At 33.5% G+C, this 24,220-nt stretch overlaps 1 protein-coding gene across 9 annotated transcripts in view; it reads right to left on the reverse strand.

Annotated features, from left to right (window-relative positions):
* The window catches only part of LOC150103963 (bromodomain-containing protein 2-like), a 539,719-nt gene that overhangs the window by 389,340 nt on the left and 126,159 nt on the right, over positions 1-24,220 (reverse strand). For all 9 annotated transcript variants that reach the window (XR_016548723.1, XM_090397216.1, XM_090397208.1 and 6 more), the window contains one exon: positions 13,874-13,942. Coding sequence is in view for 8 of the 9 variants with exons in the window: in XM_090397216.1 (XP_090253342.1) it covers positions 13,874-13,942 (69 nt within the window). In the remaining variant the exon portion in view is untranslated. The remainder of the gene's footprint in view (positions 1-13,873; positions 13,943-24,220) is intronic.

Below are 24,220 nucleotides of genomic sequence, written 5' to 3' on the forward strand. Positions count from 1 at the left end.
GATGACATTAATGGTAATACCATATTAAAAACAAGGATATTAGGAAAGAACTTGACATTGTCAGCATCCAGGAAACCTTAGCAGAGCTAATCTCAGGTGGTATGGTCACTTAAACCGAATGGGCGAGGAAAGATTAGCAAAACAAGTGTTCTCTGCCAGGTTGTCAGGGAAAAGACCCAGAGGAAGACCAAGATATAGGTGGATTGATATGGTACAAAGTGCCTTAGACGATAGAAATATGAGATCTGATAATGTTGGCATCTTGACAAGTAACAGACTGATTTGGAGGAAAATTGTAGATAGGAAGTTAGTAATGATGTAAATTTTTCATGTAGTACTATCATATCCTGTACATCCCTTGAGCGTACATGGCAGGAATTTGATGATAAATGCAAGCTGCTTTTTTATTATTATGAAACAATTTCTGATTTGTCCTTTATTTTCTCCAAAAAAATATGGTTACTATCTATTACAGATACACAAATAGATTATACTTGATTTTTACAGGAGATTAAAGTAGGACATATAAAGCTTAGTTCTTTTAGTACATACACGTGATCATTCTCTTAAGAAAACCTGCTACGAATCTTCAAATTCATTCTTCGTTTCTTCATTCAAATGTCATCATCAATTTCTTAATATACAATAACATAGTAACTCGCACACTCCTTAAGGGAGTGTGCAAGTTACTATGAAAGCACTATATGATTATGTTTACATCATTATTAATCTACCATCCACAATTTTCATTTAACAGTCTTACAAAGTAATTACTCCAGACATCTAGGATATCCTTATTTCAATTTTCATGACATCTCTAATACTCTTTCCTCAATCTCTAAGCTTTTTTCAATAGCCTCCAGAACATTCTGCCACCTTCCAGATATTTTCTATATTCTTACCAAAATGTTCCCATTACTTTTTATCTACTTTTATACATAGCTTAGCTCTCATATGTTGTTTTTTGTATTCTTTTTAGGGCAGCTCCTGAACTTTTGCTATGCTTTTCCAGACCTGCTTCTTTAACTTTTTGTATTTACCATGGGGTTCTTATTTTTCTATCCTTACAAATTCATCACATACCACCCTAGTTGAATCAATCAATGTCTTCTTCAGAGTTTGCCACTGAGACTCCAAGGTTTAATATTTTCTTCAATAATGTTTGAATAGTCGAGTTTACAATTCACTTGTAAAAGCTGTTCAACTTTAATTCTGTTTGAAACTTTCTTACACACTGTTCTTTTCAATATAATATCCATTTTTCTCCTGCTTAGGACAAAGTAACTGTCACTTCCAATTTCAAAATCCTCTGTACACTCTTGTATCTTGAACCAGCATGAAGATATCACTATCAACAATGATGTAGTCAGTGAGATTTTTCTTTTGTGTATCTTCTCTCCATGTGAACTGATGCACATCTGTTGAAAGATGGTATTAGTAGTGTCTAGTCCATATTCTGAACAGAAATCCAGCAATATTTACTATTATTATTAGCTTTGCCCTTCACTTCAAATTTTCCCCAAACGATTTTATACACCTGGCAGGATTCATTTCCTACTCTGCTGTTTAGATCTCCAACAAGGACCACTTTTTCCATTTTCTTTATGTCAGCTACTAGTTCTAATGACTCCAAAAATTCTTCCGCTTCATTAGAAGTACCATCTGTGGGACCATAAGGCACAAATAAGTTTCATTGTCCGTTTCCTCATTTTGAAGCTGCCCACATCACTACTTGAAACTGCCTTTCAATTAATAAGTTTATCGTCATGTTTGATGTTGAATAATATCAATGCTCCTTCCTTTCCTTCATCATTGTCTGAATATAACATCTTATACTTATTTAGTAAGATTTCACCTGTTTTTGTCTTTAATGCCTTAGTAATGCAGTTATGTCTGATTGATACTTTACCAATTCTTCTGCAAGTTCAATTTCCTTTCCATTAATACTCCTCATATTGATGGTTCTTATCTTTAGGTCTTCTGATGTTGGGTTTATTCTACTTCTGCATGTTGAGTTAAGCTTGTTCAAGTAGCTGACTTTTTACTGTTCACCCTGGTTCCCTGATGAAGACATCTAGGGCCTTGTTTAACTGGGCAACACCCCAGCCAGCATGAAATCATATGTTATATCATCATATGTAGTTTAAGCATTTGTAGTTTATCAGCATTTGTAGTTTAAGCCAACAGAGAACACAATTTGTTTAACTAAGTCACAAAATGCCAGGCCACCCACTTTCATTTAGTACCTAGTACATACTTACTAATGGGGTTCACGGACAGTGAGGATTGGACATTAGGTCAGAAGCCCGAATTGGTTCTCTGCCTCTCCTCCTAGTTATTTGGCTTTGATCATTAAAGATACTCCTAATTTAAATAACTTGGCATAACACAAATTAATAATAAATATGAATAAATATTGATTTTACAATTAAAATCACATTGAACAATTATCAAAGAAAGAGCAACACAGTTTCATTTTGGTTACATAAATTATGCAGAAATTGTGGATATTAAAGTTCAAACATTATTTCACAACCGATGCATGTAGAAACTAATGGAGTTTCCAAATTTTGACCAGAGAGCTTATGAGAACACAAACCTCAGCATAAGAAATGCTACCTTAGCTTGAATTACTTAAAGGACATGAGCACTGCTCAGATATCCATTATTTGCCTTTCATTAGTGCATTTGATAATGGCTTCACTGGCCTACATTTCTGGCTGGGCTCTGTGAACCAAGCAGTTCAAAACAGCTGTCAAGCCAGTGAAACATTTATGTAAAATTAATCTGAAATATATTTCTGTTTTAACATAAAAATAAAAATTTACCACCTACATGAAAAATTTACATCATTACTAACTTCCTATCTACAATTTTCCTGCAAATCAGTCTGTTACTTGTCAAGACTCCAACATTATCAGATCTCATATTTCTATCATCTAAGGCTTCCCAAACTTATGTCAAGGTCCCCATTGGAAAAATTACAAGATTTCATGCCCCAATTCATTTCAATTGACTTCCTATCATACCAGCTTTGATGATTCTCTTGTCTATTTCCATATTTAATTTAGCATCTTCACCAAAAATTGTGCCTAAGTAGCTGAAATGTATTACTTGTTCCGCAGGTTCTCCATTCACAATGCAGTTGACATTTTCAACGATTCTGCCTATTTTCATTGTCTTTATCTTTTTATTGCTGACCTTCATACCATATCTATTACAACAGTTATTCAATTTAGTCAAGGAATCATGCAGACTCGTAGCGGATTTATTGATAAGTATAACATCGTCCACATAAAGAAAAGAGCTGACATTAACATTTCTAATTTTGATATCATGCTTAATACCATTTTCCTTCATAATGTGATCCATATAGATAATGAATAACAGAGGGGATAATGTACATCCTTGTCTCACACCAGATTTAACATTAAACCATCTTCCTGTACTTCCTTCAATTCTAACTGCTGACTTACAACTCAAATAAAGACTAAGTATTGCTTGATATAATGCCCCATTGACACCATATAACTGTAGTGTATTGAATAGCTTCTCTCTTGGCACCTTATCATATGCTTTTCCAGATCTACAAAACTCAAACAGAGATCTTTGTTATATTCCCATGATTTCTCCACTATTTGTCGTGAAGTGAAGATCTGATCCTGACAGCCTCTATTTGGCCGCAATCCAGCTTGTTCTTCACCAAGCTTTTCTTCTACAATTCTTCTCAACCGTTTCTCAAGTATAATGGCATATATCTTACCAAGAACACTCAGTAGGGAAATACCTCTGTAATTCTCAATTCAGTTTTATTTCTCTTTTTATGTATGGGTACTATGAGAGCTCTACTCCAATCATCAGGAATTTTTCCCTCTGTACATGCCTTCTGAACTATGCAGTGCAGCCACTGCAAGAGTTTTATACAATCATACTTCAGCATTTCTGGTCGAATATCATCTACTCCTGCTGCCTTTCCACATTGCAAGCCTTTTACAGATTTTTCTACTTCGAGTATGGATATGCATTCCTAACTATGTCTGTTGAGTGTTTTTTACCACTGTGCTATCAATGCTTGTTTCATTTAGCAATTTTTTGAAGTAATTACTCCATACTTCAAGGATATCTATTTCTCCCGTTTTGATGTCACCTTTATCATCTCTAATCCTTTTACAGCACTCTTTCCTCCATTTCTGAGCTTCTTCAACAACTTCCAGAATATCTTGAGACCTTCTTGATATTTATTTTCTATGTTCTTATCAAAGTCTTCCCATGATTTTTGTTTAACCAGTTATACACATTGTTTAGCTTTCTTACATTTGTCTCTGTATTCTCTAAGAACACAAGCCGACTTATTTGACAGGAATTTTTGATATGATTTCTTCTTTTCCTTCATTGCCTCTTTAACTTCTCGTGTCCACAATGGAGTTCTGATTTTTCTATGCTTGCAGACAATCTCACCACATGCCTCTCTGGCTAAATTAATCAGGTTTTCTTTAAGGCTAGCCACTGAATCTCAAAGGTTTGGTTCCTGTTCTCAAACTCTTTCATTTTTTCTTCAATAATCTTTGTGTTTTAATTTGTAGTTTAGTCTACAGTTCACATCTGAGAGTTGCTCAACTTTTATTTGCTTTAAAACTTTCAACATGAAATTCAATTTTATCCTGCTCAAGACTAAATGGTGATCACTTCCAATTTCAAATCCTCTGAGCACTCTGGTGTCCTGCACCAGGGAGGAAACATCACTATCAACAATAACATAGTCAATGAGACTTTTCTTATTCCTTGCCTCTTCTCTCCATGTGAATTTGTGCACATTTTTATGTTGGAACATGGTGTTAGTAATAACCAGTCCATGTCCTGAGCAGAAATCCAACAGATATTTGCCATTATTATTAGCTTTGCTTTTTTTCTCCAAATTTTCCCAAAATATTTTTGTATGTCTAACAATCATTTCCTACTCTGCTATTTAGATCCCCAACAAGGACCAACTTTTCATTTTTCATTGTGTCAATTGCTTTCTCTAAAGCATCAAAAAATTCCTCCACTTCTACCTTAGTAGAACCTTCTGTGGGACCATAGGCACAAATAAGTCTCATTGTCCAATTCCCCATTCTGATATTTGCCCACATCACTCTTCTTGAGACTGACTGCCATTCTAGAAGATTAGCCTCATATTTTGTGTTGAATACTATGGCTACTCCTTTTCCTTGATTGTCATTGCCTGAATATAACATTTTATATTTATTGCTCAGAAAGATCTCACCAGTTTTTGTCTTTTTTGTTTGTCACTCCTATTATGTCGATCTGGTACTTATCTAATTCCTCAGCTAGCTCCATTTCTTTGCCCCCTTCAGGCTTCATATGTTGATAGTACCAATCTTTAACTCTGGCGATGTTCAGTTGGGGTGTGCTTTCAGATTTGTTCCAGTAGCTAAATTTTCGCTGTTCACCCTGGTTCCCTTGCGAAAACAACTGGGGCCTTGTTTAACCGGGCGACGCCCCAGCCAGCATGAAATTTTGTCATGTTGTACCATCATTTTGTATATTGGTTTAAGCCAATAAGAATACAATTTGGTCGGCTAAATCCCAAATTGTCAGACCATCCTCGTTCATTCAGTATCCAGGTAGATACCCAACAGGGTGCACCCCAAGGAGAGGACTGGACATTAGGTCAGAAGCCCTGGTCAGTTCTCCGCATTCTTTTAAAATCTATGTGGGGGTCTCCTCTCAGTTATACAGCTTTGACCATTAAGCACCCCATGTGTGTGTGTGTGTGTGTGTGTGTGTGTGTGTGTGTGTGTGTGTATATATATATATATATAAAAATTAGAGAAATTTTGACAAATGACTTGTATAAATCTTTGTTTCCTCCTTACAGTGGAAAACAAAGATGTATACAAGTGTGCTTGGAAAAAATTTAAATATGGCTGAAGGGTGGGTTAAGCTAAGCAGAATCCAAATCTGTAAACAAAATACCAGACTTAAATTGATGCCTATGGATGTAATCTTTAGGCTGTGTACAGTTTCATTATACACCAACATATCCTTAAAAATTACAATGAATTTACTTAAAATTTAATGAAACTCAGATTCTATAATTCACTGCTGTCCGTTGTCAAAATAAATGTCAAAAAGGGAAGTCCCATTCTGACTAAAGATAGAAGACTGCTGATTTTGTTGAGATGTTCTTGTAGCCCTGTTGATGAATCGTGCAATACTGCAAAAACAGACCTGCAAGAATTAGTAAAAAAAGTTCATGCATTTTGCCTCAGGACATAGTTTACATTACAAACTAACCATTTTTCCTTCTTTAGACCTCATATTGACAATCATCTCACTATCATCCACAGAACAAATCTGGCAGCATAAGTCATTCAGGCTCACTCTCTGTGCTCCAGACATTTTATTATGATAACAAAAACATTATACCTTTATCAAGACTACAAATGAATACAATGCTTCATTTTCAACCACTCAAGAAGACTGTGTGGCCATCACTTATGCAGACTCTTGATATTTGTGTAGAATTTGCTTTCTTTAAGTTTAGGTTCCAGAGAGAATTGGCAGACATTGTTAGCAGAGCTAATCTCAGGTGGTATTGTCACTTAAACAGAATTGGAAAGGAAAAATTTGCAAAACAAGTGTTCTCTGCCAGGTTGGCAGGAAAAAGACCCACAGTGACCAAGTTGTAGGTAGATTGATACAGTAAAAAGTGTCTTAGAAGATAGAAATATAAGATCTGATAATGTTGGAGTCTTGACAGGTAACAGATTGATTTGGAGAAAAATTGTAGATAGGAAGTTAGTAATGATGTAAATTATTCATGTTGTATTATCATATCCTGTACATCCCTTGAGTGTACATGTCAGGAATTTCATGATGATGATGATGATGAGAGAGAATTGGCATACCCTCATCTTCAAATCCACTGCATCTGTGGTATTTATTGCACTTTGGCCAATCCAGATTGTTGACTCTTATAAGAGGAAAATAAAAATTACATTAAGCACTAAGTACTATTCCTGCCTGGACTTGTGGAAGCTGAAGTCCTACACAAGAGTAACTTACACATTGATATTTCTAAGCCTGCAAACACTCATCATGGTCATCAGACAAAACTCACAGACCACAATACACATCACACCCTGTCTTGAAAACATTCCGAACTGCAACATGATCCAAATCTAAATATCTTACGGAGTGTGTTTATTCCTACAATGCAAAACAGCACTGCTTAATGCTTCTCATTAAATGTATGCACGTAAAATTATGTATGAAATAAACAATTTAACATCAACCACTCGCATCATCAGACTGAAAACACAGAATGAAAAGTGATGCTACATGAAGCTAGAAAGAACCGATCAAAGGTGGCAAAGTGCTTCTCTTCTGCTGCACTCCAACCACTCGCATGGTAATATTATGAATCCATAAGAGATGAGAATGTCACACAATTGTAAACAAACTTCACCTGAAGACAAAGTAGAGCAGGGCTCAGAGATAAAGATATTTGCATATAGACACATAAGAAAAATGATTTCCATACAGCAAATAGAAGTGCACATTTTACATGCCAAATGAATCAACCATGGAGAGTGAGTGTGTGTGTATTAGAATTCCAGGGAAATAGGTATAATTATACAATTAAAAAAATAATTAAACAATTAATTGCAACTACAGGTATCCCTCGATGTTACCGTGTATATCAAAATCGCGTTAATCAAATCTAATAATCAATTAGATTATTAGATTTGATTAAGTAAAAAGTACAATTAGTCCCTGATCGATTACTGTACTAATAGTTCGTTTCATATGGTACTCTTTTAGGAAAGATAAAAATGAATGCAAAGTAAATGTTTAATAAATACTTGTACCTACATTAGTTACTGCAATTTTTTTTTAATCAAAAGAAGTTATAAAGAGTCGTTTGAACAGGTTTAGTTTTTTACTTATCAGCATAATTCTACGATAACAAGCAAAATGACTCTCCAGACCTCGGCAAACAAGCATTCTTTGATTAACATCTGGATCCATATCCATTAGTTGCTGCTTAAGCGATTCTAAACTGCAAAATATTCCATCCAGTTCTTTGACTGTTATTTCCTTTGGAACCTCATCTTCACATTCATTTTGTTCATTGTCTTCATATGTGCGTTGTTCAATTTCAAGAAGATCATTGTCACTGAAATCTTTTGCATTTGAATCCAATAATTCTTTAACATATTCTGCATCAACACCATCAAAACCGAGGTCTTCACCAATTGCAACGATTTCTTTGATCACGTTGTTCACAGGATTTTGAAAACAACCTAAGTCATTAGCGCATTCTGGCAGAAGGTTTTTCCAAACAGCTTTCATGCAACAAGAAGATGCGATTACACTCCACGAATTTTGGAAAAAAATTAACATTAAACACGCAATTGAGAACATTTGACTCGTGGGAGTCGTATTGTTTCTAGTGCCTTTGATAATGTCTTTTTAAGAAAATAGGCTTTGAAAGTTGCAATGATGCCCATGTCCATGGGTTGTAGCAATGATGTTGTATTTGGTGGGAAAAATAAAACTTTCACATTCTCACACAGATCATTAAGAGAATTTGGATGAACCAGGTGTGTTGTCTAAAAGCAAAAGAGCTTTGAAAGCAAAGTTATTTCTCTTGCAATAAGTTTCAATTGCCAGTTAAAAATAAGACTTAAACCGGATTTTGGTTAATCCAAGCCTTCTGATTCGCCAGTCATTACAGGTAAAGAGTTCTTGTTACATGCTTTTAAAGCCCTTGGGTTCTGAGTTCAACAGACAAGCAGCAGCTTCAATTTAAAATCTCCATTAGCATTCCCTCCAAGCCTAACAGTTATGTGATCTTTTGATACTTTATAGCCAGGCTGCATTGCTTCTTGATATAAAAGTTCTAGATGGCATTTTTTCCCGATAGAGTCCAGTTTCATCTACATTGAAAATTTGGCGGTAATCGTGATCATTTTCTTCTATACTTTTCTGCAGCTCAACAGGAAATGTGGATGCAGCATCTTCACTGGCACTTGCAGCTTCACCTGTTATTTTCACATTCTTTAGTCCAGCTCTAGATTTAAAATTTTCAAGCCAGCCTTTGCTAGCTGCAAATTTTGAATTGTCTTCTTTATATTTAGTCTCTATAAGTTTTGAAAACAGGCTTAGAGCTTTGGCCCGTGATATTATAGGCACTAATTGGAATTCTCTTTTGATTGCAGTCTTCCAGCCAAATAATCAACAGATCTTCCATTTCAACCGTCATAACACTCCGGTTACATGTGCATTGCATACTTGCAGATGTAGATGCCACTTTACCTTGCTCGCAATGCTCATCAGCTTTGGATAAAATAGTCTGTGTTGTAGACTCGTTAAAACCAAATTCGCATCAGATCATACTTTTATTTTCACTACGTTTAAATCTTTTAATTATATCAAGTTTTGTATCTAAGGTAATTACCTTCCTCTTCTTTTTTTCACTTATGATCCAGTTGTGGGATTGCTCTATATTCTTCAACATGATCAATGGGCTGTAAAATTTATGAAGAACGTAATTTGTAAATACGTACAACAGAACAACTGGAGCTTGTAATGCACCCACTCTTAATGCTAGCAGCGAAGTAACTGACTGGCACTCAGCCTTGTGGCGTGATTTTCTCGGGATTTTCCCAGCCTCATGGCGTGATCTTCATTATTTTCACCAGTTGTTGTTTCAACTGCCTTTGAGAATGTCTTTTTAAGAAAATAGGCTTTGAAAGTTGCAATGTCCATAGGTTGTAACAATGATGTTGTATTTGGTGGGAAAAATAAAACTTTCACATTCTCGCACAAATCATTAAGAGTATTTGGATGACCATGAGGCTAGCAGCCTCATGGCGTTTACATGATTTTGCATGTAAATTTAAAAGCACGTTAATCAAAACTCTTGTCGTGCTTATCAAGGGATTGCCGCAATTAATTTCGCCGCGATAATCAAATCCACATTAAGCAAAACAGCGATAAGTAAGGGATACCTGTACTTCCCAAAACTTTAGGCATACAGTCTGTTCGATTAAGATTAGGGCAGTGACTTAGGACATTACACAATTCAAGAAATAGACAATAAAATTTAAACAGTTGTAGCAAAACATTCAATTCCAGTGAACTCTGTATATAGTGTTGGTAGCATAAGAAGCAAGGCCTGAACATTCCTGATTTTAGAAGTCTTATAAAATCTGGATATTGTTGGATTCTGATGTCAGCAGAACACCAAGTCTGTCCAAAGTAGCAAAACTGACAGGAACAGGGTATTTAATAAACACCATGCAAAGACAAAGGTGATAATTTATCCTTAATAGGTGGTAAGAAAGACAACTTCCAAGCTAGTTTGAAGGTGGTATAGAGGTTATATTTGCAGAGAATCCTTGCTCTTTGTTCAGAAGTCCCTTTAAGGTAGGGGTATGCAGATCCATTTAACATCAGATTGCAGTCTGAAAGGGATAATTATTATTTTCTGTATTGTGGTTTTTGTTATATCTATTAAGTGATAGTGAATTTTATTTTATTTAATTCTTCTAATAGGATATGAAGAACAAACTAAGTCTTTAGTGAACAAGGCTGTTGATAACACCTGTCTTTTATGAAGGATGATGATGTGAAGCTGAATCTGCCGTGAAGGAAGGATGGTTTCCTGCAAATGGGAAAATTCAATATTTTTAGAATATCATTCCAATTAAGACTGGAATGATTCCAAAGAGCTTCATGACCTTCTTTGAATGTCTCTCGAATTTGAAAGAACCTGTGTGAAGAATTTTGTTGTTCCATTGTTGATAGAAACTCCATTATCTAAGACCAGATTTCTCAGCATCAAGAAAACAAGCATATTTCATATGTCAGAACGTCTGATTCTATGGTATACTACTATATCGGGCCAAAACAGGAGAGATTACAGGAACACATTTGGTACGCTCTGGGATGAACCAAGTGTGAAAGCTTGTCAGTTGGAGTTAGAATTGACTTTATTGGCTTCAAAGTTTTTTTCAGGACTTTTGAGATGTATCTGATGATGAGGAACAGATTTCCTCAATCCTACCTTGCACGAAGACAAACTCACAATCCAAGGATTGTACTAGATTCCTTGTTCTTGCCATCTTGGTAAGGCTGGTTATACAGAAGACATCTGGCAATTAGAACACATGGAATACAATTTCCTCGAAGCTGAGAAAATTGGTCTTGCAGGATGGAGTTTCTAATAACCACGGGTTTCTACGAGACTTCAGCTCTTTGAAATCAACCTAATCTTAATTGGAATGGTGGTCTAAAAATTAATAAATTCTGGGAAATAGTGACGTGACTGAACACTTACTGATAATCTTACATTCAAATTGTGATATGTATCTGTAAATTGACAGATCCATGGAGGGGGGGGGATTCTTCTGCTTTTTGATGTGAAGCATCTTCTCCTGGATAGGAGTAATCCTGGAAAATGAGTGTAACAAAATTCCTGACAGAAGTAACTTTGCAATTGCTGAGAAGTAACCTGTGACAGCAATTGCATCATCTGCACAAGTTGCAGAGATGGGCTTCATTCCAACCACATGGCCCACTGGCACCACATTCGTTGGCTTTAGCCTCATCACACCAAATTAAGTGGATGACAAAATGATATGTATGTAAAAAAAACAGAAAAATTTAAGGGGGAAAAAATATCCCACAATACATAACAAAGCACAATTTAAAAGGAAACAATATTAAGAGAAAACATCCAAAAGATAAATACAAGTTATATAAATACAAAAGAAAAAATATCCTTGGTATACCCTTTCCATTTAATATACTGGCCTTTCATCTTACTCTTTTGCTTACTGAACCATCATTCTAAGAGTAATAACTTAAAATGAAAGTGCATGCGAACAACATTCAAACCATTTTCAACATCAATGTTGTTAACCATGCATTTTGCTATTACATTTTGGAAACCAACCAACTGTTTTTTCCTTTAATTGTGATCACTGTTCATTGATTTTTTTTTCTTTTTTTTTTTTTTTTCTGTAGCCAATTTTCTTAAGTCTGGGCCATACATAAATATCTTCTTTGACCACACCATGTGAAAGACTTAGGAATTTGTAGTAAAGAAACATTCACCATTCTAGGCCCAATGTCACATTCACTAAATTTTTACTAAGAATATTTTTAAAGCCAGGAATAAAGATTTATCTGTGGAGAATAATTAAAATAGGAAAGAAATTACAACTCCACTGTTCCATTCACAAAGAAAACATGAAATTCTTGTTTAACCAGATTGCTGCTTCAAAAGTATACAGAGAACTTTCAAAAATCTGCACATTAATTAAACATTTGTATTCTATCAAAAAAAAAAAAAAATTCACTATTTTCATAGGTCACTTAAAAATATTTATTTATAAATATTAACATAGTAACTCAATGGCATTTGAAAATAGCACACAAATAATTTCTGCAATACTTCAATAAACTCAAAGCACATGAATTATCTTGTTCCATTGATCTGAAAAATAAAATATGGCAAATTTACCACCAGTATATAAATTCATTGCCAAAACTGATCTCGTCACATTTTAAAATAACTTTCATACAAAAAATTTGTTTTTTCATTGGGCACAAAATAATTTGTAAAGAAAAATTAAAATAATGAACAACAGTTTCTGATAAAGTAAATGTCAGTGCACTAAGGCCAGTGAACAATGTCGGTCCCTCAGTTACGATTGCCATTAAGAGATTAAGAACAGAGTGAAAAGGCAGAAAGCTGCTCAGGTTTTGATCTATGAAAAATCCTAAATATTATGCTTGGATTCACCGATAGTTCTTCGGCATGAAACTTTTAGATCGTAGTTTTCGATCTTAGAGTTTCGCATACTGGCTATAAAATAATAAGGGATTTTATTCCCCTTAATTTAATTAACTTCGCCAGAAAAAAAAAAAAAAAATATATATATATATATATATATATATATATATATATGCCATTTGGCTTTTCATCTTAATTATAATATAATATATATGGGCACACCACTCGGGTATTCGTATAGGGAAGGTATGCAAGTTCTTTTCACTTAAACTTTGATATCATCCAGGTCTACCTACTCACTGATGAGACCCCCAAAAAAGGTTGAACCGGTCTGGGTAGTGACCTCTCCTCATAATGTAAAGCAGTATTACATATCCTAGGAGCTGTGTTTCCACATTGTGAGAAAATATCAAGGATAGTGAGGAGGCTTGCTCCACCTTTGCTTTACATTATGACCTCTCCTCATAATGTAAAGCAGTATTACATATCCTAGGAGCTGTGTTTCCACATTGTGAGAAAATATCAAGGATAGTGAGGAGGCTTGCTCCACCTTTGCTTCGAGTTGACTTGGTGTTGTACAAACAACACCAAGGCACTTACGCTTGGATTCGCCGATAGTTCTTCGGCATGAAACTCGTAGATGGTAATTTTCGATCTTAGAGTTTCGCATACTGGCTGTAAAATAATAAGGGATTTTTATCCCCTTAATTAAAATAGTTCGTGTATTTTATCCATGTGAGCCAGTGCAGAGAGGATATCAAAACATTATTTTACTTGATTCATTTTAAGCTTTAATTAATAATGTTTAATAATATTTTCTATTCCTCATCTTTATGTCCATGCATTTTAATGTGAATATATACAACTCTTTGAAATCAATTGTCTTTCTTTGACTTGTTTCATGTACTGCTAGATGACCTGTTATTACACGTAATCTTCATTTAAAATAAACACTGTTTAAATAGCAGTCTCAACAGCTTTACGCAAAGAACGGCACTGTAAGACAAAGCGTTATATAATTTCTAATTATAATATCTAGACAAATCTGTGATTATTACTTACCACTGGTGGCATGCCGGCAGCTTTTGATTTGAAAACATTCTCAAGGGTTCTGGCCATAAGAACAACATCCTATTTTAAACAAAAAAAGTACTGTTTGAAATACAAAATCCAAATATTTTAGACCAAAGCTATTTACTATTGTCCAAGACACCATATTATCAGTGATGCATAACTGTTTATTACATAAATCACATCCATAGAAGGCCATGAACCTATTATAACTTAAAGCACTGTGGCCAAGGGCTACTTGGTGTTTTAAATGCTACACAAACTATTAGTAGCATTGCAAAAAGTAGTATCCAGGTGAACCTTTTATAAAAATAAAAAAAAATCACTTTCAGTTTTATGCCACCTAAGCAAGCTTTTCTACAACCACATTCACTGCTTTTTTTAATAATGCATTAATTTTCAATGTAAGATAAAAGTAAATAAATAAATATATATATTTATATAAATATTAAGATAAAAGAATATTCTAGATGCTAAAAGAAATGATAAATAAAATTGGGATCTCTATGCATATCACGCAAGGATTGCCAAATGTAAAAGTGACAAATTAAGTCAAATATGATATTGTTTGAAGTGAACTGAAAAAAAAAAGTGTTATTGTATTGATTTCCAAAATAATAGAGAAGTCAGTGTTCAAAAAATATACACATATTTAGGTCAAAAACATCCAAAAAAGTTTGCAGCAAATATTCAATGTTATTTTGGAATAGCCTATTTATGTGAACAATTATTCTCATGTATGAAAGGTAACAAAACAGCCCACAGATCTAACCAACATCAAACTTTCTGCCATAATGAAGGTCGCATGCTCTCAATGTTTGAGTCCAAATTTTGGGCAAGCGTTAACAATAAATGTTGTCAGGGAAAAAATAAAATTAAATTACTTAATTACTATAATTATAAGTATATATTTTTTTTACCACAAAATATTATCATCTGCCCCCAAATTATCACTGAAATTTAAAAAAAATTGCCAAAACTATGCATTTTTCCCAAAAAATACTATTTTATTTCAACATATAAGCACAAAAAATTTCAAATAGGAGGCTCTGTAAATTTAAATTTTTGCAATGGTTATTAATGAGACTTTGTACTTTTATAGACTGTATAAATATTTAATTCCTTCAAATGATATTTTAAAATCGGTTTTATTTGGTTTAAATGCTAGATATTGTAAATATAGGTAACCCTCGTATAACGCTAGGTTCCATAGAAATGCAGCGTTATGCGAAACTCAGATCACATAGAAAATGTAGGGTTATGTTCCGAAACCAATTTTTTTTTTTTTTTAAATTATACAAACAATGACATATTGAAGAAAAAAATATTTTTATATCATCATCATACGTATCAAGGATTTAGGCCTAGTATGGCCTGTTCCGGCCTTAGAAGTCATCGTTGAATCGTTTAAGAGGACGTCCTGGTTTTCTTTTTCCTAATGGCTGGTACTTTAAGACTTGTTTTGGTAATCTTTCTGTTTTTATTCTTTGAACGTGTTCCATGCATCTAAGAATAAAAACAGAAAGATTTTTAATTTTTTCAATTACTGGTTCTTGGTTTAATTCTTTCATAATATCTTCGTTTCTTTTGTGATCAAATAAGGTATACTTTGCAGTTTTTCTCATAAACTTCATTTCTGCTGTTGTTAAACTTTGTTTGTCTTTTTGTTTTATTGTCCAGATTTCGCTTCCATACATTAAGACCAGTAGGGCTAATGTATTGTATACTTTTAGCCTGGTTTGTTTTTGAACTAGGTTTGGTTTAAATATAGAGTTAATTACTCCTGTTATTTTTAAATATTTTGCAATTTTTATGTTTATATCTTTTTCATTTTCATAAGTGATCATACATCCTAGGCAGTAAAATGAATTCACCTGTTCTAAGATCTTGTTATCTAATACTATTTTAGTTCTTGCTGGATCTTGTCCTTTAAAGGCCATAGTTTTTGATTTTTCCGTTGATATTATCATACCATAATCTTTGGATATCTCATTTAGATTTAAAATAGCTTTCTGTAAATTATCTTCAGAATTTGTAATTATTATTTGCTCTTCTGCAAAGAGGAGAGTGTTTAAGTTAACTGTAGGTGAAAGTTTAATTCCTTGATGTAAATTTTTACTCCATTTTATTATTATTTCATTTAAGTAGATATTAAAAAGAGTTGCTGAGAGGGGACATCCCTGTTGGACCCCTTGGTTTATCTCTCTTGTATATGATAGCTCATGATTTAATCTTATTTGTATTTGATTATTTTCATATATACTTATGACAGCTTCTAGGATATTATTTGGTATTTGTCTTTCTTTTAATATGTTAAATGATATGTTTCTTTTAACTTTGTAAAATGCTTTTTCAAAGTCAATAAATGCAATATGTGTTTCTAAATTATATTCTCTTCTTTTCTCTATTATTAATTTTAGGCAGAAGGCTGGGTCTATACATGATCGTCCTTTTCTAAATCCATTTTGTACCTCTAGAATAAAGTTTTCAGAATATTTCATTAGTTTGTTATTTAAGATTCTGCTGTATATTTTGTAACATGAATTTAGTATACTGATACCTCTATAGTTTTTAGGGTCATCTCTATTACCTTTCTTAAAGATAGGAATCACAATTGCTTTTTTCCATTCTATTGGGGGGATACCAATTGAGTAAATTTTATTTAAAAATAATAAGAGTCTTCCTTTGAATCTTGTTCCTGCGTATTTATATAGTTCTGAACCTAGCTTATCTTCTCCAGGTGATTTTCCGTTTCTTGTTTCTTTCAGGCTGATTTCTAATTCTTCTTCAGTTATTTCCTTTTCATTTTTGTTAATTGTTTGCCAGTTGTCTTTTTTAAAATATTTGTCTGTCCACAGTTCTGTGTAGTAATTTAGAAATTCTTCTAATTTCAATTCAGTGTTTAATTTTATGTTTTCTTTGGTATCTGCATTTAGGTGTTTCAAAATCTTATATACATTGGGTCTTATTTTATATAAATCATGTTCTAAATTAGATACAAATTTATTCCATGATTCTCTATGTCTTTTTCTGACTTCTCTTTTAGCTATGGCTCTTATTCTTTTATATTCTATTTCATCTTCTAATCTTTTACTGCTTAACCATTTGTGATAGGCTTCTTTTTTCTTTTTTGATTATTTCTTTGATTGTATCATCCCAGATCTTCAGTTTTTTTCTTTTATTGAATTTTTTGGTCTTTCCTAAGCTTTCGTTTGCTGCTGCATTTAGTATAGTTTTTATATTAAGCCATTCTATTTCTATTTCTTCATTTTGTTTTATTTTATCTAGATACTGGTTAATTCTTTGTTCATATAGCCATTGTACATTTGTGTCATTCAATAGTCTAGTTTGATAAACAAATGTTTCAATTTTTCTTTCTGTTCTTGTTACTTGTAGCCATTTAGGTGATAATCTTAATTTTATTTTAACAAGGAAGTGGTCACTGCTTATTTCATATCCTCTGTGAACTCTAACATCTAGTGAAAATTTTGATCTCTTTTCATTTAATATGAAGTAATCTAATATTGATTTTCATCCTCTTGCTGCCCAAGTATATTTATGTTTATAGAAAGAATTCATTATTTTTAGGTTATTATAAACAACAAAGTCAATCATTTTTTTACCATTTCTGTTTAGAGTGTGTTCTCCATGTATTCCTATATTATTATTAATTTTCGTGTTTCCAATTCTTGCATTTAAGTCTCCTGCTAAAATTATGTAATTATTTTTATTTATTTTATTATATATGTTTTTATATAATTCAGGTAATTTATGTATGTTAAGAAAACAAACTATGAAACAAATATATAGTATAAAATTACAAAAATTACATATTGTACATAAACTTAAGAGTAATTCTATCTTTGGAAACTTTGAATCCAGGAGGTGATCTTTCATTTTTCGAAATATGGATGTGTTTTTGCATTTTTTTCCAATATAACCCGGATTCATCTGCATTGAACACCTGATCTGAACAATAAATGTTTATAAACTTTGAGAGCTTTTTGTTTAATAAGATTTCCATCTAAAGGAATTTTCTTTTGAGTGCAATCTTCTATCCAAATCATTAGAGATTTCTCCATTTTTTCTATTAGAATATTGCGTACACGAGCAACACGCTTTACACTCACCGTTGACCTAGCAATAACACTTTCTCAGATTTTGTGTTCATTTTGTTTGATTGTTTGAATGTTGATTCGTTTAAATTCAAAGTCCCTGCAACAGCTCTCGGTTTTTCTCCATTTTTCAACGATCCGCAATTTTAATTTTTTTCTTCAAGAGAAATGAGTTTTCTTTTCAATGTTGGTTTTTCCCTTTCGTTGCAGTTTGTGACCATTACTATAAAAATATTTTTTTACATAAAAGAGCATTACATATTAATTATGTAACTCACCATAAAATAAAGTGCTCAGCTTGAGATTAACAGATTTATGATTTTTAATGTGCTTTCCTGGCAGAAAACGAAGACAATTTTCAACAATAAACTTTATATGGTAAACCAGGAGTCATAATTTATTGCCTGTTTTACTCAAGTAAGGTGGATTACAAGAGCTGGAAGATTTTGTTGACGAGTTTGAAGGTAGCAATAAACAGACCTGAAAACCTTTGTGATATACAGAATAAGAGTCCTGTGGATTTCATTTTAATTCAGTGCAGGGTGGATAGAAATGGTCATCTTTTTGTCACTTCAGGATTAATTCAATTGTACCACGGGCCATTTACCATAAAACTATATCTCAAGTGGGCAGCAAAAAATTTTGAGTAAAAAACCTGCATTAATTAGAATCGAAAGGAAGGGAAAGAAAGAGTATAACTCATTCTTTCGTCAGGGCGATAACTCGCAAGGAGCGAGTTATCGTCCTGACCTGAAAGTGGTTAAACTTTATTTTCGTGTGCGATGTATATGCAAAAGTTTTAATTTCTTTATCCGTAAAGTAAAATCAGAGGTGAGAGTCATATGTGAGGGCAAGTTATATTCGAGTAAATACGGTATTTCTGTTTATTTGATTATAAAAAGCAGCCATCCTTTTCTTTTTATCTTTTCTTGAGGTGTCATTGGCCGCATGTGGCCAATGACACCAGTTCAACACCCTTGTGGTAAACAATTGACATGTGTGGTAAATGGTATTTCCCCTAATATAAATTCGCTACTTATAACTACATGCAGGATATGGGCAGACACAAATTTAACGAAGATAAAGTTTTTTTAAGTCGCACAGTGAAAAACATATGAAAAGATAAAGCGTTTCTACAATTTTTTAGACCGCGTTATATCGAAACTGCATTGTATAAGTACCACGTTATATGGGGTTACCAGTACTGAATATAATTAAAAAAATATTTTTTTTTGAATTGTCATAATCATTATACTATTATTTTAGTTCTTGCAATGACTTAGAATAAATTAAATTTTCATTATTAATTTTCCAGTTTATACTCATTCTTTCATTTCCCTTCGATTCTAATTAGTGCAACTTTTGTTGGTCAAAAAAATTTTTTGTAGCCCACTTCAGATACATTTTATGGCAAATGGCTCGCAGTCCAATTGAGTTTGACATTCCTGTCATAATAGATGTCATCGGGACTTACTGCAATGGGATGAGATAAAACTGCTCTTTCTAGTTCCTCCTTAACAACTACCTGATTGTATGGCTCAAGCCCATTAGTTTAGTAAATTTTAGTAATAAAATTTATCTGCTGTACTCTTGTTGCTCTTTCAGTACTAAAATTTCAGGAGGACATCAAGCTATTGCTGACATTCTGATAAAAATTTCTTCCAAAGTCTCCACACAATAGATTTGGAATCAGCAACAACACATCCATTATGGTCAATGGTAGACAAATAACTTGTCCTGGATCTACTTTCATTTTCTGGATATCATCCCATATAGGTTTTTGCACAGGATGTTTTATTAATCGATGATGTAAATTGGATTGAAGACTGCTTTTGACGTCTGATATCTCAGATATGATTTGCCCAAGCATGTTTACCTATTAAGTTTGTTATGATAGGTTTCCATGAAATATACCCCATACTCGATCCTTTTTGGCTTGCCTGATCAATGAAAGCTGAAAATTGGCAGGGAAAAAAAAAAACAGACGGTATGATCTTGTCGTGACGTTCTATTTTTATGTTGTGTTCTAAATCCGCCATCTTGGTTCAAGTCACTCTTATCAATATAACAACTAATTGCAAATTGATCACCGATCCAAAAGTAGGGAAATTTATGATTATACTGCGCCACCCTATTTTTAGATTAGTCTATATAAAATAGTAGGATCAATTCTTAATTAAGTTAGCAGTCTCCTCATTTATTTAGGCCGAATTATTTACTATTCTACTTGGGGCACCCGCAAGATTTGAATTTTTTATGAGCGGTGCAATAAAAGGGAATTCAGGCAAACACAATATTTAGATTAACAAAATAAAACATTTAATATATGATATATAACAAATACAAGAATTCTACTTTTAAATGAAACAATACAAATAACTTAATACATCTTGCTAAGTCACTCATTCCAATTCAATGTTCTAAACTTTAACATACAATTCACAGCTTCAAAATTACAAGTTTTCTTAACTCAAGTTAATACAACAAAACTTCTCATTTGATCAGTCTGCACATATCTATCAGTTGTACTTAATGTTTAAATTCACAGCAGGCACTAATCAAGGTAGACAATATTCCAAGCAATCTTATTTCGGACCTTGAACTTCGAAGATACGTTATAGTTAATGTTAGAATAAACAAACATGTATGACTACTCTTACCAGATACAATCTTCAATACATCAATTTATTGCGAGCACTCTTATGAATTAACTTATTTCAGCTAGCAGAACACATTAAATAAAATTCTCCAACGCTTTAACTGAACTACTGTTAATCGCGCTTCACTACTCTAAAAAAACAGCAATAAGGTACTGATATCCTTCCTTGTTTACTTTTCTACAACAAGTTAAGTTCATTATATTCTTCTCAGGGCAACACAGAATTAAGACGTAATCCAAGATTAACTGGAACTAATCAGAATTTCCCATTGAATGTCCAGTTCTTTATTCGATTACGACATCAGTTTTCCTCTATAACAACAGCTGATTTCACTTGCAGCTGAGTATAAGATTCACTACGTTCCTTGCTACTTCTAAACATTATGCTCTTGAATTTCTGCACTAAAGAATTTACAATTTTCTTTCACTTCCTTGCTTATATCTTACTTTCCTACAGGCTCCGCAAATCTCCCCTTTTCTCTCAATAAAAATCCTTATTGCCTCCCCTTTCTCCTTTCTGGTTCCCAGGTCACGCACTCTTCGACTCGTGCTTGTTTATTTCATGCGTCTCCATGACAACGCATGAACGTAAACATTTCACTAATGTAATACAACGCTCTACTCTTACATAAGTGATTACATAACATTAAATTTTCACAAATAAGAATAAACAGAATATTTGAGCTACTTAATCAGCTCTTTCATTACGTATACAATTATTTATAATACACTTTTCGTTACTTTACATATATATATTTCAGTTATTATAAATTCTACACATATTATTGCCTAATAAATTAATAGTAGGTTAAGTTTAGAATAAATAATTAAATAGTAATCCTTAATTTTAATATAATAAATAAATAATTTTAATATATAATGAATAATAAATAATTTTAATATATAATGAATAATAAATAATTTTTATACAAATCATGATTAATATATAATAAGCAATGTTAAATGTGAATGAAAAAAAATAAATTACACAACATAGTTTCATTCACAATTTAACAATCTATTGCAGAATATGAGCGGTAAGGCACATGGAAGAAGGTATTGTACTATTATTGAAAAGAGAGAGATTATTGTCAAGTATTCTCTCAATGATACCTCATCCATTTGTGTCAGCACTACCCCCACAGAGCACCATGCTCATTAAAATCACCCATAACAATAATGGGCTCAGGCAGTTCCAAGATCAGTCTATTTCATTTAATTCAGCACCTTGAAGTAATTAAATGGAACATATAGTAATAAGAAATTTCACAGACAGGAGAATTACTAATGCTTCCAGAGCAGTATTAAGCTGGACCTATTGGAAAGGAGCATGACTTCCTTCTAAGCTGTGCAAAAGTACACCCACCCCACACACTAGTCAAACAGAACATACATGCCTAGCAGCCACTAATACAAGCTTTTGCTTTCAGAATTTCTGATTTACAGTCCATATTTTTTTTTAAATTAATTACGGGTGCTTAAGGATCGAAGCTATATAACTGAGAAGAAACGTCCACAAAGCCATTAAAGGAATGCGGAGAACCGACAAGGGCTCTAGACCTAATGTCTAATCCTCACCTTCTTGTGGTGCACCCTGTTAGGTATTTACCTGGATGCTGAACAAATGAGGATGGGCTGGCAATTTGGGATTTAGACGAGCAAATTGTACTCTTATTGGCTTAAACCAAAATATAGAATGATGGTACAACATCACAGATGGGGAGTCACCTGGTTAAACAAGGCCACCGTTGTTTTCACCAGGGAACAAGGGCAAACAGCAAAAATTAAGCTACTTTAAGGGAATGAGAAGAACCGACCAGGGCTTCAGACCTAATATCCAATCCTCACCTTCTCGTGGTGCACCCTGTTAGGTATCTATGAGGATGGGCTGGCAATTGGGGATTTAGACGACCAAATTGTACTCTTGTTGGCTTAAACCAAAATATAGAATGATGGTACAACATGACAGAATTTCATGCCTGGTTAAACAAGGCCACTGTTGTTTTCGCCAAACAGGGCAAACAGCGAAATGTTAGCTACTGGAAGAAACCCTAAAACACACCCCAACTCAGTATCACCAGAGTTCAAGATTGGTACTATCAATATAAGAAGCCACCTGAATAGCAAAGAAATGGAACTAGCTGAGGAATGGGATAAGTACCAGATCGATATACAGGAGTGACTGAAACAAAAAGGCAGAACTGGTGAGATCTTTCTGAGCAATAAATACAAAATCTTATATTCAGGCAATGACAATCAAGGAAAAGAAGAAGTAGTCATAGTATTCAACACTAAATACGAGACTAATCTTCTTGAATGACAGGTAATTTCAAGCAGAGTGATGCGGGGAAATATCAAAATGGGAAACTGGACAATGAGACTTATTTGTGCCTATGGTCCCACAGAAGGCTCTACTAAGGTAGAAGTGGAGGAATTTTTTGAGGCTCTAGAGAAAGCTACTGACACAATGAAAAAGGAAAAGTTGGTCCTTGTTGGGGATCTAAATAGCAGAGTAGGAAGTGATTGTCAGGCATACAAAAATATTTTGGGAAAATTTGGAGAAAAGAGCAACACTAATAATAATGGCAAATACCCATTGGATTTCTGCTCAGGACATGGACTGACATGTCCTGACATGGTTATTACTAACACAATGTTCCAACATAAAAATGTGCACAAATTCACATGGAGAGAAGAGGCAAGGAATAAGAAAAGTCTCATTGACTATGTTATTGTTGATAGTGATGTTTTCTCCCTGGTGCAGGACAGCAGAGCGTACGGAGGATTTGAAATTGGAAGTGATCACCATTTAGTCTTGAGCAGTATGAAATTGAATTTCATATTGAAAACAATAACATGTAAAAAACTTTTAATGTGAATAAAAGTTGAGCAGCTCTCAGATACAAACTGCAGACTAAAATACACAAACATGATTGAAGAAAAAATGAAGAGTTTGAGAACAGCAACCAGACCTTGGAGATTGATTGGCAAGCTCTGAGGAAAACAGTGATTAAGACAGAGAGGCATGTGGTGAGGTTGTCTGCGAGGATAGAAAAATCAAAACTCCATGGTGGGCACAAAGAGTCAGTGAAGGAAAAGAAGAAATCATATCAAAAGTTCCTGGCAAACAAGTCAGCTTTTGCTCTTAGAGAATACAGAGACAAATGTAAGAAAGCTAAACACAATGTAAAACTAGCTAAACAAAAGTCATGGGAAGACTTTGGTAAGAACATAGAAAATAAATATCAAGAAGGTCTCAAGATATTCTGGAGGTTGTTGAAGAAGCTCAGAAATGGAGGAAAGGGTGCTGTAAAAAGAATTAGAGATGATAAAGGTGACATGAAAACAGGAAAAAAAAAATATCCTTAAAGTATGGAGTAATTACTTCGAAAAATTGCTAAATGAAACAAGCAGTGATAGCACAGTGGTAAAAAAACACTCAACAGGCATACAGTCAAGAATACATATCCATACTTGAAGTAGAAAAAGCCATAAAAGGCTTGAAATATGGAAAGGCAGCAGGAGTAGATGATATTCGACCAGAAATGCTGAAGTATGGTGGTA

The sequence above is a fragment of the Typopeltis vanoorti genome, chromosome 8 (genome assembly GCF_054136105.1).
Source record: "Typopeltis vanoorti isolate ZY-2024b chromosome 8, IOZ_Tvanoo_1.0, whole genome shotgun sequence".
Lineage (NCBI taxonomy): Eukaryota > Metazoa > Arthropoda > Arachnida > Uropygi > Thelyphonidae > Typopeltis > Typopeltis vanoorti.